The sequence below is a fragment of the Ascaphus truei genome, chromosome 9, assembly GCF_040206685.1.
Source record: "Ascaphus truei isolate aAscTru1 chromosome 9, aAscTru1.hap1, whole genome shotgun sequence".
In the NCBI taxonomy this organism is placed as follows: domain Eukaryota; kingdom Metazoa; phylum Chordata; class Amphibia; order Anura; family Ascaphidae; genus Ascaphus; species Ascaphus truei.
In genome coordinates, this window is record NC_134491.1 from 41,674,975 (window position 1) to 41,687,460 (window position 12,486).

Here is a 12,486-nt window from a genome sequence, read left to right on the forward strand (position 1 = left end):
TTCAGAGAATTTCCCAAATGGCATATTAAATATCTGTGCACGTTCCCTTAGTTCTTGTTGAATCACTGGCGAGCTCTGACTGTGCCAAAGTGTTGCACATCTCCAGGTAGCGCAGCGATAGGGTCGGGACGGTTATCAGGGCGAGATCGTGTTTAACCCAAACATCGTTACCTTAGTTCTGTTTGGAAACTTTCTTGACATTTGACATAAACGCAAGACGAAAATGGTGCAAAACAAACTTGTCTTTGTACTTTGTTGATATTAATACATCAGCCCCTATGAGTATCCTTCCAAGATAATATTTACTTAATGCACACTGCATCTCCATTTTATTAAACAAATAGCAAAGCAACATTATTGTATATTTACAAAGGAAATCAACTGTATTAAAATATTCCTCCCTAAAATCACCAGTGTTTGCTCTCCCCCTCCCCCTCTCCACCTCCCCCCTCCCCCTGCCCCCCTCTCCCCATCCCCCCTCTCCCCCCTCTCCCCCTCTCCCCCTCTCCCCCTCCCCCCCTCTCCCCTTCTTCCCCTGTGTCCCTCTCCCCCTCTCCCCCTGTTTGCTTTTCTGTTTTTCTTCGTTTTATTTAGATGATCTCTCCCTCGTGTTCTCCTCTCTGTTGGGATGATCAGTATAATGGTACTGTGTATGCCATCTCCTTTTTAGTTTATGCATCAAGGATAATATAATTCTTATCTCCCAGTTGCCAATTTCCAGCACTACAGAAACACATGTAATGGTTGATTAGGAGATGTTTATTGCTTGTCATTAATAATCAAAATATTCCACAGGTGTGTCTCTCCTAAGAAGAGATGAGGCCTCTTCCTTACCTCGTGCTGCTCATCACTCTAACATTTGCTTCTGACCATGATACGTCCCATGATATAAAACATGAACACAAGAATGGACAAGAAGAGGAGGATTCTGCAAAAGCACAAGCAATAGCGCCGGCAAATATGCACTTTGCTGTTAACCTGTACAAACACATTGCTTCCAAATCAGGGAGTTCTGCCCAAAACATCTTTTTCTCACCTGTGAGCATTTCCACAGCGTTTGCCATGTTATCCATTGGGGCTAAATCTGCCACTCACCGGCAGATTATAGAAGGTTTAAGCTTAAATCAAACACAGATTGAAGAAGAAAAGATACACGAAGCATTTGAACATCTCCTCCTGGCATTAAATAAACCAAAGAGTGAGCTGCAGGTCAGCATTGGAAATGCCCTCTTTGTAGGAGACAAGGTGAGGATCCTGAAGAGTTTTGCGCACGAGGTGGAACATCACTACCACGCAGCCGTCATATCTGCTAACTTCGAAAACCCAGAGGATGCTGGGAAACAAATCAACGATTATGTGAAGAATAAAACAAATGGGAAAATAGAAGAACTGGTCAGAGACCTTGATGAGGACACGAAGATGGTTCTGGTTAATTACGTCTTCTTTAAAGGTAAGAAATGGCGTTTCCTGCGACATACTTGTATGAGTTATTTTGAATCTAGAAATAATTTGAATTAATGCTTTTCTTCTGATTTATTTATTTATAAAATGTTTTACCAGGAAGTAATACATTGAGAGTTAAGACAAATAATACATGGTTACAAATACAGTTACATAAATGAACAGGGTATACATTATATACAAGACATTGCGTGCTCAGTTAAAGAAAATATATATGACGGGCGAATGAAACAGTTACAGACCAGATTAAAGTGTGAGACAGCCTTAGATTTGAAAGAACTTAAACTGGTGGTGGATGTGAGAGTCTCTGGTAGGTTGTTCCAGTTTTGGGGTGCACAGAAAGAGAAGGTGGAGGATATGTATCAAAGTCTCCCAGCTGCAGAACCAGGGCCAAAGTCTCCCAGCTGCAGAACCAGGGCCAAAGTCTCCCAGCTGCAGAACCAAGGTCCAAGTCTCAAAGCTGCAGAACCAGGACCCAAGTCTCCCAGCTGCAGAACCAGGGCCCAAGTCTCCCAGCTGCAGAACCAGGGCCCAAGTCTCCCAGCTGCAGAACCAGGGCCAAAGTCTCCCAGCTGCAGAACCAAGGCCAAAGTCTCCCAGCTGCAGAACCAGGGCCAAAGTCTCCCAGCTGCAGAACCAAGGCCAAAGTCTCCCAGCTGCAGAACCAGGGCCCAAGTCTCCCAGCTGCAGAACAGGACCCAAGTCTCCCAGCTGCAGAACCAGGGCCCAAGTCTCCCAGCTGCAGAACCAGGGCCAAAGTCTCCCAGCTGCAGAACCAGGGCCAAAGTCTCCCAGCTGCAGAACCAGGGCCAAAGTCTCCCAGCTGCAGAACCAGGGCCGAAGTCTCCCAGCTGCAGAACCAGGGCCCAAATCTGCCATCTGCAGAACCAGGATCCAAGTCTCCCAGCTGCAGAACCAGGGTCCATGTCTCCCAGCTGCAGAACCAGGGTCCAAGTCTCCCAGCTGCAGAACCAGGGCCAAAGTCTCCCAGCTGCAGAACCAGGGCCAAAGTCTCCCAGCTTCAGAACCAGGGTCCAAGTCTCCCAGCTGCAGAACCAGGGCCCAAGTTGAGCAAACAACAGCCCCAGATTAGAAAGGAAGCCTATTGAAAGCACTGGAACTTTTTTAATTGATGCTCCTGGTTCAGATTTGCACTGGTTGTGCAGTACACTTTCACACACCGCTCACTTTGTGCTATTTAGCACAGATTTGCCCTGGTTGTGCAGTACACTTTCACACACAGCTCACTTTGTGCTATTTAGCACAGATTTGCTCAGGTTGTGCAGTACACTTTCACACACAGCTCACTTTGTGCTATTTAGCACAGATTTGCTCAGGTTGTGCAGTACACTTTCACACACCGCTCACTTTGTGCTAATTAGCACAGATTTGCTCAGGTTGTGCAGTACACTTTCACACACAGCTCACTTTGTGCTATTTAGCACAGATTTGCTCTGGTTGTGCAGTACACTTTCACACACAGCTCACTTTGTGCTATTTAGCACAGATTTGCCCTGGTTGTGCAGTATACTTTCACACACAGCTCACTTTGTGCTATTTAGCACAGATTTGCTCAGGTTGTGCAGTACACTTTCACACACAGCTCACTTTGTGCTATTTAGCACAGATTTGCTCAGGTTGTGCAGTACACTTTCACACACAGCTCACTTTGTGCTATTTAGCACAGATTTGCCATTTATGCACCAGATATATTTCAGCTCCGAATGAAGATTTTCATTATATGTAGCCCAGAACAACTAATGATGAACTGACATGTAAGCCCAGCTTGGCAGTGTACAGACGGCGCTTACTCAAGAACAACCCAAATAACTAGTTTACAAGGTAAAAGATACCTAAGTGAGTTGTCTTGGTCATAATTGAAGTTGGTCAATTGGTTAATTAAGTGTTAATTAGAGAAATCTTGAAACGTGGGGGCCTTACCATAGAAAAACAATTCTGGATTCTATCATTTGGGCAGAAGAAACATTGTCTAGCAGATAGTAATACCAATTAGTTACTCCATCCTCAGATTCAACTCAATATATTGTAAATTTGGTACAATTCTTCCATTAGTAATCTACCTCAACATATTACACCTTCGAGTAGAGAGGGAGAGCGAGAGAGAGAGAGGCAGGGAGTGAGAGAGTGTGTGAGAGAGAAAGAGGAGGAGTGAGATAGAGACGGGTAGTGAGTGAGTGAGTGAGAGAGAGAGAGAGAGAGAGTGTGGCAGGGAGTGAGAGAGTGTGTGAAAGAGAAAGAGGGGGAGTGAGTGAGAGAGAGAGTGGGACAGAGACAGAGAGACAGAGAGAGACAGAGAGGGAGCGGTAGTGAGAGGGAGAGAGAGGGGTAGTGTGAGAGAGAGAGAGAGGTAGTTAGAGAGAGAGAGAGAGAGGTAGTTAGAGAGAGAGAGAGAGGTGTAGGGAGAGAGAGAGAGAGAGAGAGAGAGAGAGAGAGGTGTAGTGAGTGAGAGAAATAGAAACAGGCAGACACAGACAGAACTGGAAGCCCCGGGAGATAAGAATATGCCAAAGATGTGAGCTAGGAGAGGTAGAAGATGAAACGCACTTCCTGCTGCGCTGCACACAATACTCTGAAGTGAGGAGTGCCCACCTAGAGAAACTAACTGCTGTTATCCAGAACTTTAATAATATAGAGGAGAACCAAAAAATAGCGATCCTCCTGGGAGAAGATGAGGACACAGCAGAACTGGCTGCACACTATATCAGCACCTGCCACAAGCTGAGAGACATCCACTAACCCCCACATCCCTGTGTGAAACTGTTACCCACATACCGTGCAATCATTATACCCAACCCCCTAGTATTCGTGTAATTATTGTCCCCCACCCTCTATTATTCACGCTTTGGCAATACTGAAATGTTCTTTCGTCATGCCAATAAAGCTGATTTGATTGAGAGAAAGAGAGAGAGAGGGGGAGAGAGGGGCAGTGAGAGAGAGAGAGGTGTAGTGAGAGAGAGAGAGAGGGGTAGTGAGAGAGGTAGTGAGAAAGAGGGGCAGTGAGAGAGAGAGAGAGAGGGGGGGTGAGAGAGAGGTAGTGTGAGAGAGAGAGAGGTAGAGAGAGAGAGGGGTAGTGAGAGAGAGAGAGAGAGAGAGAGAGAGAGAGAGAGAGAGAGAGAGAGGTAGTTAGAGAGAGAGGTGTAGTGAGCGAGAGAGAGAGAGAGAGAGGGGGTAATGAGAGAGGTAGTGAGAAAAGCAGTAGTGAGAGAGAGAGAGAGAGAGAGAGAGAGAGAGAGAGAGAGAGAGAGGGTTAGTGAGGGAGAGAGAGAGAGTGGGGGGGTAGTGTGAGAGAGAGAGACAGAGAGAGAGGTGTAGTGAGAGAGAGAGAGAGAGAGAGACAGAGAGAGAGGGGGGTAGTGAGATGGGCTGCTTTCCTCTACTGCTGACTGTACAGAAGAGAGCACTGACATTCTGGGCTCACCTAAACACCAGCCATCCATAGTCTTACTGCTACAGAGCAATGAGAAGCCAGGACCTCCTCACTAAACCCTGTGCCATCCAACAATTTGTCCCCTCACTCCAAGGACAAAACCCACACAGATCAACAACCTGCCAAAAAAACAAATCAACTCAATCGCCAACGAAATGAAGGAGAAGTATGTGACTATGTGGGAAAATGATACCCAGCGCTCAAAGAAGCTGGAGATCTTCCACAGCCTACAGAGAGAATACACTCTGGCACCCTACCTACTGAAGGTAAATAACCCAAAGCAGAGACAGACCGTGGGCCAGTGCAGAATAAGTGCCCACAGCATAGAAATAGAAACAGACAGACAAAGACAGAACTGGAAGCCTGGGAGGTGAGACTGTGCCAGCGATGTGAGCTAGGAGAGGTGTGTGAGAGACACAGGCAGGCACAGACAGAACTGGAAGCCCCGGGAGGTGAGACTGTGCCAGCGATGTGAGCTAAGAGAGGTGTGTGAGAGACACAGGCAGACACAGACAGAACTGGAAACCCCGGGAGATGAGACTGTGCCAGCGTTGTGAGCTAGGAGAGGTGTGTGAGAGACACAGACAGAACTGGAAGCCCCGGGAGACGAGATTATGCCAGCGACGTGAGCTAGGAGAGGTGTGTGAGAGACACAGCAGACACAGACAGAACTGGAAGCCCCGGGAGATGAGACTGTGCCAGCGATGTGAGCTAGGAGAGGTGTGTGAGAGACACAGGCTGACACAGGCTGACACAGGCAGAACTGGAAGCCCCGGGAGGTGAGACTGTGCCAGCGATGTGAGCTAGGAGAGGTGTGTGAGAGACACAGACAGAACTGGAAGCCCGGGAGATGAGACTGTGCCAGCGATGTGAGCTAGGAGAGGTGTGTGAGAGACACAGGCAGACACAGACAGAACTGGAAGCCCCGGGAGATGAGACTGTGCCAGCGATGTGAGCTAGGAGAGGTGTGTGAGAGACACAGGCAGGCACAGACAGAACTGGAAGCCCTGGGAGGTGAGACTGTGCCAGCGATGTGAGCTAGGAGAGGTGTGTGAGAGACACAGGCAGACACAGACAGAACTAGAAGCCCGGGAGGTGAGACTGTGCCAGCGATGTGAGCTAGGAGAGGTGTGGGAGAGACACCGGCAGACACAGACAGAACTGGAAGCCCCGGGAGATGAGACTGTTCCAGCGATGTGAGCTAGGAGAGGTAGAAGATGACACACACTTCCTGTTGCGTTGCACACAATACTCTGAAGTGAGGAGTGCCCACCTAGAGAAACGAACTGCTGATATCCAGAACTTTAATAGTATAGAGGAGAACAGAAAAATAGCGATCCTCCTGGGAGAAGATGAAACCACAGCAGAACTGACTGCACACAATATCAGCACCTGCACAAGCTGAGACGTCCACTAACCCCCACATCCCTGTGTGAAACTGTTACCCATATACCGTGCAATCATTATACCCTACCCCCTAGTATTCGTGTAATTATTGTCCCCCACCCCCTATTATTCACACTTTGGCAATACTGAAATGTTCTTTCGTCATGCCAATAAAGCTGATTTGATTTGATTGAGAGAGGGAGAGAGAGGTGTAGTGAGAGAGAGAGAGAGAGAGAGAGAGAGAGAGGGGGGGTAGTTAGAGAGGTAGTGAGAAAGAGGGGCAGTGAGAGAGAGAGAGAGACCGAACTGGAAGCCCCGGGAGGTGAGACTGTGCCAGCGATGTGAGCTAGGAGAGGTGTGTGAGACACAGGCAGACACAGACAGAACTGGAAGCCCCGGGAGATGAGACTGTGCCAGCGATGTTAGCTAGGAGAGGTGTGTGAGACACAGGCAGAAACACAGAAAGAACTGGAAGCACCGGGAGATGAGACTGTGCTAGCGATGTGAGCTAGGAGAGGTGTGAGAGAGACTGTAGAGGGAGAGGGGGGTTGGCCCGGTATTAAAGGGGTTGCACCCCATATGGCCACCCCCTGACCTCACAGGGAGGCAAGGGGTTAACTGGACTGCGGTCCAGGAATGTGGTTTACACCTTGTCATGTCATGAAAAATGTATGTTCCCCTGTTCCCATGTTTCATTATAATCTTGTATTTAATGTTTTAAAGTGCATTTCTGTATCTCCAGTTCTGGAGGTCGCAGAGAGTTGATATTTGGCCAATGTGTGGAGTCACTGTAGGCATTAAGAACTGGCAAATTCGACCCACTGAGCCACCAGAATGGAACTTATTAATATGTGTAGATATTAAAGTATATATTTATGGTATTTTGGATCTGCTCTGAAAATGCAGACCATCTGCTATGCTAATAGGTCATGAAGGGCAGCCGGCTGATTGAGCCTAAGCACTGTGATCAAAAGTTAACTGCCCGGATTGTTTACACTAAGTACTAATCAACAGACCAGTACTAATCAACAGACTCTGCACTCTAATTGTTACCTGAGGGTGGAGAATCATCAACTGGAGTGGTTTGTAAGTGTTATGTCTACACCTACAAACAATGCAGATACTTCATTTGGCAAACTGGTCGACGCCCCTGATTTAATTATGGGGCTACCCATAGAGTCCCAGTACACATGGGCTAATTAGCTGGGGGGCATGGGTTAATCTGTGTCTCCTCGTTAGGATTGGATACAGATAATTGTTCACCAATAGTCTGTATTCAATGTTAAGAATAGGGTTACACAGGTATATAAACTGTGTCCACCCTACAATTTTTAGTTGTTCTTCTGATTCCACCTGAGATGTCACCGGATTGCTGGAGAATTGCTAGCTGATACTTGTCCATCCCCCAACCCTAAGTAAGTGTTACCTTCTTGCCTGTTAATTGTACTATATTGCTGTGTTCACCTTTTTTAAGGAATAAATATATTTTATTATATCTAAGCCTCGTTCAGTTCAACCCAGATATTTGGTGTTCATTATATCTTGTCATAAGTTACCGTGACAGAGACACAGGCAGATACTGACAGAACTGGAAGCCCCGGGAGATGAGACTGTGCCAGCGATGTGAGCGGGGAGAGGTGTGAGAGACACAGGCAGACACAGGCAGACACAGACAGAACTGGAAGCCCCGGGAGGTGAGACTGTGCCAGCGATGTGAGCTAGGAGAGGTGTGTGAGAGACACAGGCAGACACAGGCAGAACTGGAAGCCCTGGGAGATGGGACTGTGCCAGCGATGTGAGCTAGGAGAGGTGTGTGAGACACAGGCAGAAAGACAGAACTGGAAGTCCCGGGAGATGGGACTGTGCCAGCGATGTGAGCTAGGAGAGATGTGTAAAAGAGACACAGGCAGACACAGACAGAACTGGAAGCCCCGGGAGGTGAGACTGTGACAGCGATGTGAGCTAGGTGAGGTGTGTGAGACACAGGCAGACACAGACAGAACTGGAAGGCCCGGGAGGTGAGACTGTGCCAGCGATGTGAGCTAGGAGAGGTGTGTGAGAGACACAGGCAGACACAGACAGAACTGGAAGCCCGGGAGATGAGACTGTGCCAGTAATGGGAGCTAGGAGAGGTAGATGATGAAACTCACTTCCTGCTGCGTTGCACACAATACTCTGAAGTGAAGAGTGCCCACCTGGAGAAATTCTCAGCTCTTAACCAGAACTTTAATAATAATGTAGAAGAGAACCAAAAAATAGCGATCCTCCTGGGAGAAGATGAAACCCATGCAGGACTGGCTGCACACTATATCAGCACCTGCCACAGGCTGAGAGACGCCCACTAACCCCCACATCCCTCTATGTAACTGGTACCCATGTACCCTGCAATCATTATACCCTACCCCCTGTTATTCATGTACTGTGTAATCATTATACACAACCCCCTGTTATTCATGTACTGTGTAATCATTATACCCTACTCCCTGTTATTCATGTACTGTGTAATCATTATACCCTACCCCCTGTTATTCATGTACTGTGTAATCATTATACCCTACCCCCTGTTATTCATGTACTGTGTAATCATTATACACTACCCCCTGTTATTCATGTACTGTGTAATCATTGTACCCTACCCCCTGTTATTCATGTACTGTGTAATCATTATACCCTACCCCCTGTTATTCATGTACTGTGTAATCATTATACCCTACCCCCTGTTATTCATGTACTGTGTAATCATTATACCCTACCCCCTGTTATTCATGTACTGTGTAATCATTGTACCCTACCCCCTGTTATTCATGTACTGTGTAATCATTATACCCTACCCCGTTATTCATGTACTGTGTAATCATTGTACACTACTCCTGCTATTCATGTACTGTGTAATCATTATACCCTACCCCTGTTATACATGTACTGTGTAATCATTATACACTACCCCCTGTTATACATGTACTGTGTAATCATTATACCTACCCCCTTTTATTCATGTACTGTGTAATCATTATACCCTACCCCCTGTTATTCATGTATTGTGTAATCATTATACCCTATCCCGTTATTCATGTACTGTGTAATCATTGTACACTACTCCCTGTTATTCATGTGCTGTGTAATCATTGTACCCTACCCCCTCTTATTCATGTACTGTGTAATCATTATACCCTACCCCCTTTTATTCATGTACTGTGTAATCATTATACCCTACCCCCTGTTATTCATGTACTGTGTAATAATTATACCCTACCCCCTGTTATTCATGCACAGTGTAACCATTAAACCCTGCCTACGCCGTTATTCATGTACTGTGTTATCATTATACCCTACCCCCTCTTATTCATGTACCGTGCAATCATTGTACCCCACCCCCTATTTTTTCCGCTTTGGCAATACTGAAATGTTCTTTCGTCACGCCAATAAAGCTTATTTGATTTGAGTGAGAGAGGTAGTGAGAGAGAGAGAGAGAAAGAGAGAGAGAAAGAGAGGGAGAGTGGTAGTGAGAGAGAGAGAAAGAGAGAGGGGTAGTGAGAGAGAGAGGTAGTTAGAGCAAGAGCGGTAGTGAGAAAGAGAGAGAGAGAGGGGTAATGAGAGTGAGAGAGAGGGGCAGTGAGTGAGAGAGAGAGGGGGGGTAGTGAGAGAGAGAGAGAGAGATAGGGAGGGATCGTGAGAGAGAGAGGTGGTGACTGAGAGGGTAGTGAGTGAGAGAGAGATAGTGAGAGGGAGGGGTAGTGAGAGAGAGGTAATAAGTGAGAGAGAGGGGTAGTGAGAGAGAGAGTGTGGTAGTGAGAGAGAGAGAGAGAGAAAGAGAGAGGGGGTAGTGAGAGAGAGAGGTAGTTAGAGCGAAGGGGTAGTGAGAGAGAGGGGGGTAATGAGAGTGATAGTGGTAGTGAGAGAGAGAGAGAGAGAGAGAGAGAGAGAGAGAGAGAGAGAGAAGGGGGGGTGTAGTGAGAAAGAGAGGCAGTGAGAGAGAGAGGTAGTGAGCGAGAGAGAGATAGTGAGTGAGAGAGAGAGAGAGAGAGAGAGGGAGTAGTGAGAGAGAGAGGTAGTGAGAGAGAGGGGGTAATGTTAGAGAGATAGAGAGAGAGAGAGGGGGGGGTGCAGTGAGAAAGAGAGGCAGGGAGAGAGAGAGGTAGTGAGAGAGAGAGAGGTAGTGAGAGAGAGAGAGAGAGAGAGAGAGAGAGAGAGAGAGAGAGAGAGAGAGAGAGAGAGGGAGTAGTGAGAGAGAGAGGTAGTGAGAGAGAGATGGGTAGTGTTAGAGAGAGAGAGAGAGAGAGAGAGAGAGAGAAAGAGAGGGAGAGTGGTAGTGAGAGAGAGAGAAAGAGAGAGGGGTAGTGAGAGAGAGAGGTAGTTAGAGCAAGAGCGGTAGTGAGAAAGAGAGAGAGGGGTAATGAGAGTGAGAGAGAGGGGCAGTGAGTGAGAGAGAGAGGGGGGGTAGTGAGAGAGAGAGAGAGATAGGGAGGGATCGTGAGAGAGAGAGGTGGTGACTGAGAGGGGTAGTGAGTGAGAGAGAGATAGTGAGAGGGAGGGGTAGTGAGAGAGAGGTAATAAGTGAGAGAGAGGGGTAGTGAGAGAGAGAGTGTGGTAGTGAGAGAGAGAGAGAGAGAAAGAGAGAGGGGGTAGTGAGAGAGAGAGGTAGTTAGAGCGAAGGGGTAGTGAGAGAGAGGGGGGTAATGAGAGTGATAGTGGTAGTGAGAGAGAGAGAGAGAGAGAGAGAGAGAGAGAGAGAGAAGGGGGGGTTGTAGTGAGAAAGAGAGGCAGTGAGAGAGAGAGGTAGTGAGCGAGAGAGAGATAGTGAGTGAGAGAGAGAGAGAGAGAGAGAGAGAGAGGGAGTAGTGAGAGAGAGAGGTAGTGAGAGAGAGGGGGTAATGTTAGAGAGATAGAGAGAGAGAGAGGGGGGGTGCAGTGAGAAAGAGAGGCAGGGAGAGAGAGAGGTAGTGAGAGAGAGAGATGTAGTGAGAGAGAGAGAGAGAGAGAGAGAGAGAGAGAGAGAGAGAGAGAGAGAGAGAGAGAGAGAGAGAGAGAGGGAGTAGTGAGAGAGAGAGGTAGTGAGAGAGAGATGGGTAGTGTTAGAGAGAGAGAGAGAGAGAGAGAGAGAGAGGGGGGGTAGTGAGAGTGAGAGAGAGGTAGTGAGGGAGAGGTGGTGTGAGAGAGAGGGGTCGTGAAAGAGAGAGTGGTAGTGAGAGAAAGAGAGGTAGTGAGAGAGAGAGAGAGAGATAGTGTGAGAGAGAGAGAGAGAGGGGGTAGTGAGAGAGAGTTGTAGTGAGAGAGAGAGAGGGGCGGGTAGTGTGAGAGAGAGAGATAGTTAGAGCGAGAGGGTAGTGAGAGAGAGAGGGGTAATGAGAGTGATAGTGGTAGTGAGAGAGAGAGAGAGAGAGAGAGAGAGAGAGAGAGAGAGAGAGAGAGAGGGGGGGGGGGTGTAGTGAGAAGAGAGGCAGTGAGAGAGGGGTAGTGAGAGAGAGAGAGAGGTAGTGAGAGAGAGAGAGAGAGAGAGAGAGAGAGAGAGAGAGAGAGAGTGAGAGAGAGGGAGTAGTGAGAGAGAGGTAGTGAGAGAGAGAGAGGAAGTGTTAGAGTGAGAGAGAGAGAGAGGGAGGTAGTGAGAGTGAGAGAGAGGTAGTGAGGGGTAGAGTGAGAGAGAGAGGTAGTGAGAGAGAAAGAGAGAGAGGTAGTGAGAGAGAGAGAGAGAGGGGTAGTGTTAGAGAGAGGGGTCGTGAGAGAAAGAGGGGGTAGTGAGAGTGAGAGAGAGGTAGTGAGAGAGAGAGAGGGGTAGTGTTAGAGAGAGAGAGGGTGGGTAGTGAGTGTGAGAGAGAGGTAGTGAGGGAAAGAGTGAGAGAGAGAGGTAGTGAGAGAGAGAGAGAGAGGTAGTGAGAGAGAGAGGAGGGGTAGTGTTAGGAGAGGGTGTGAGAGGAAAGAGGGGGTAGTGAGTCGTGAGAGAGGTAGTGAGAGAGAGGTGGTGAGAGAGAGAGGGGTCGTGAAAGAGAGAGTGGTAGTGAGAGAAAGAGAGGTAGTGAGAGAGAGACCTAGTGAGAGAGAGATAGAGAGGGGGTAGTGAGAGAGAGTTGTAGTGAGAGAGAGAGAGGGGCGGGTAGTGGAGAGAGAGAGAGGTAGTTAGAGCGAGAGGGGTAGTGAGAGAGAGAGGGTATGAGAGGGAGTGGGTTGAGAAGAGAGAGTGATAGAGAGGTAGTGAG

General features: G+C 47.9%; 1 protein-coding gene across 1 annotated transcript in view; it reads left to right on the forward strand.

Annotated features, from left to right (window-relative positions):
* Positions 1 to 12,486, forward strand: part of LOC142502859 (alpha-1-antiproteinase-like) — a 19,709-nt gene that overhangs the window by 1,073 nt on the left and 6,150 nt on the right. Inside the window, exon 2 of the mRNA XM_075614452.1 lies at positions 796 to 1,450. Coding sequence (XP_075470567.1) covers positions 817 to 1,450 — 634 coding nt within the window. The 5' untranslated portion in view covers positions 796 to 816. The remainder of the gene's footprint in view (positions 1 to 795; positions 1,451 to 12,486) is intronic.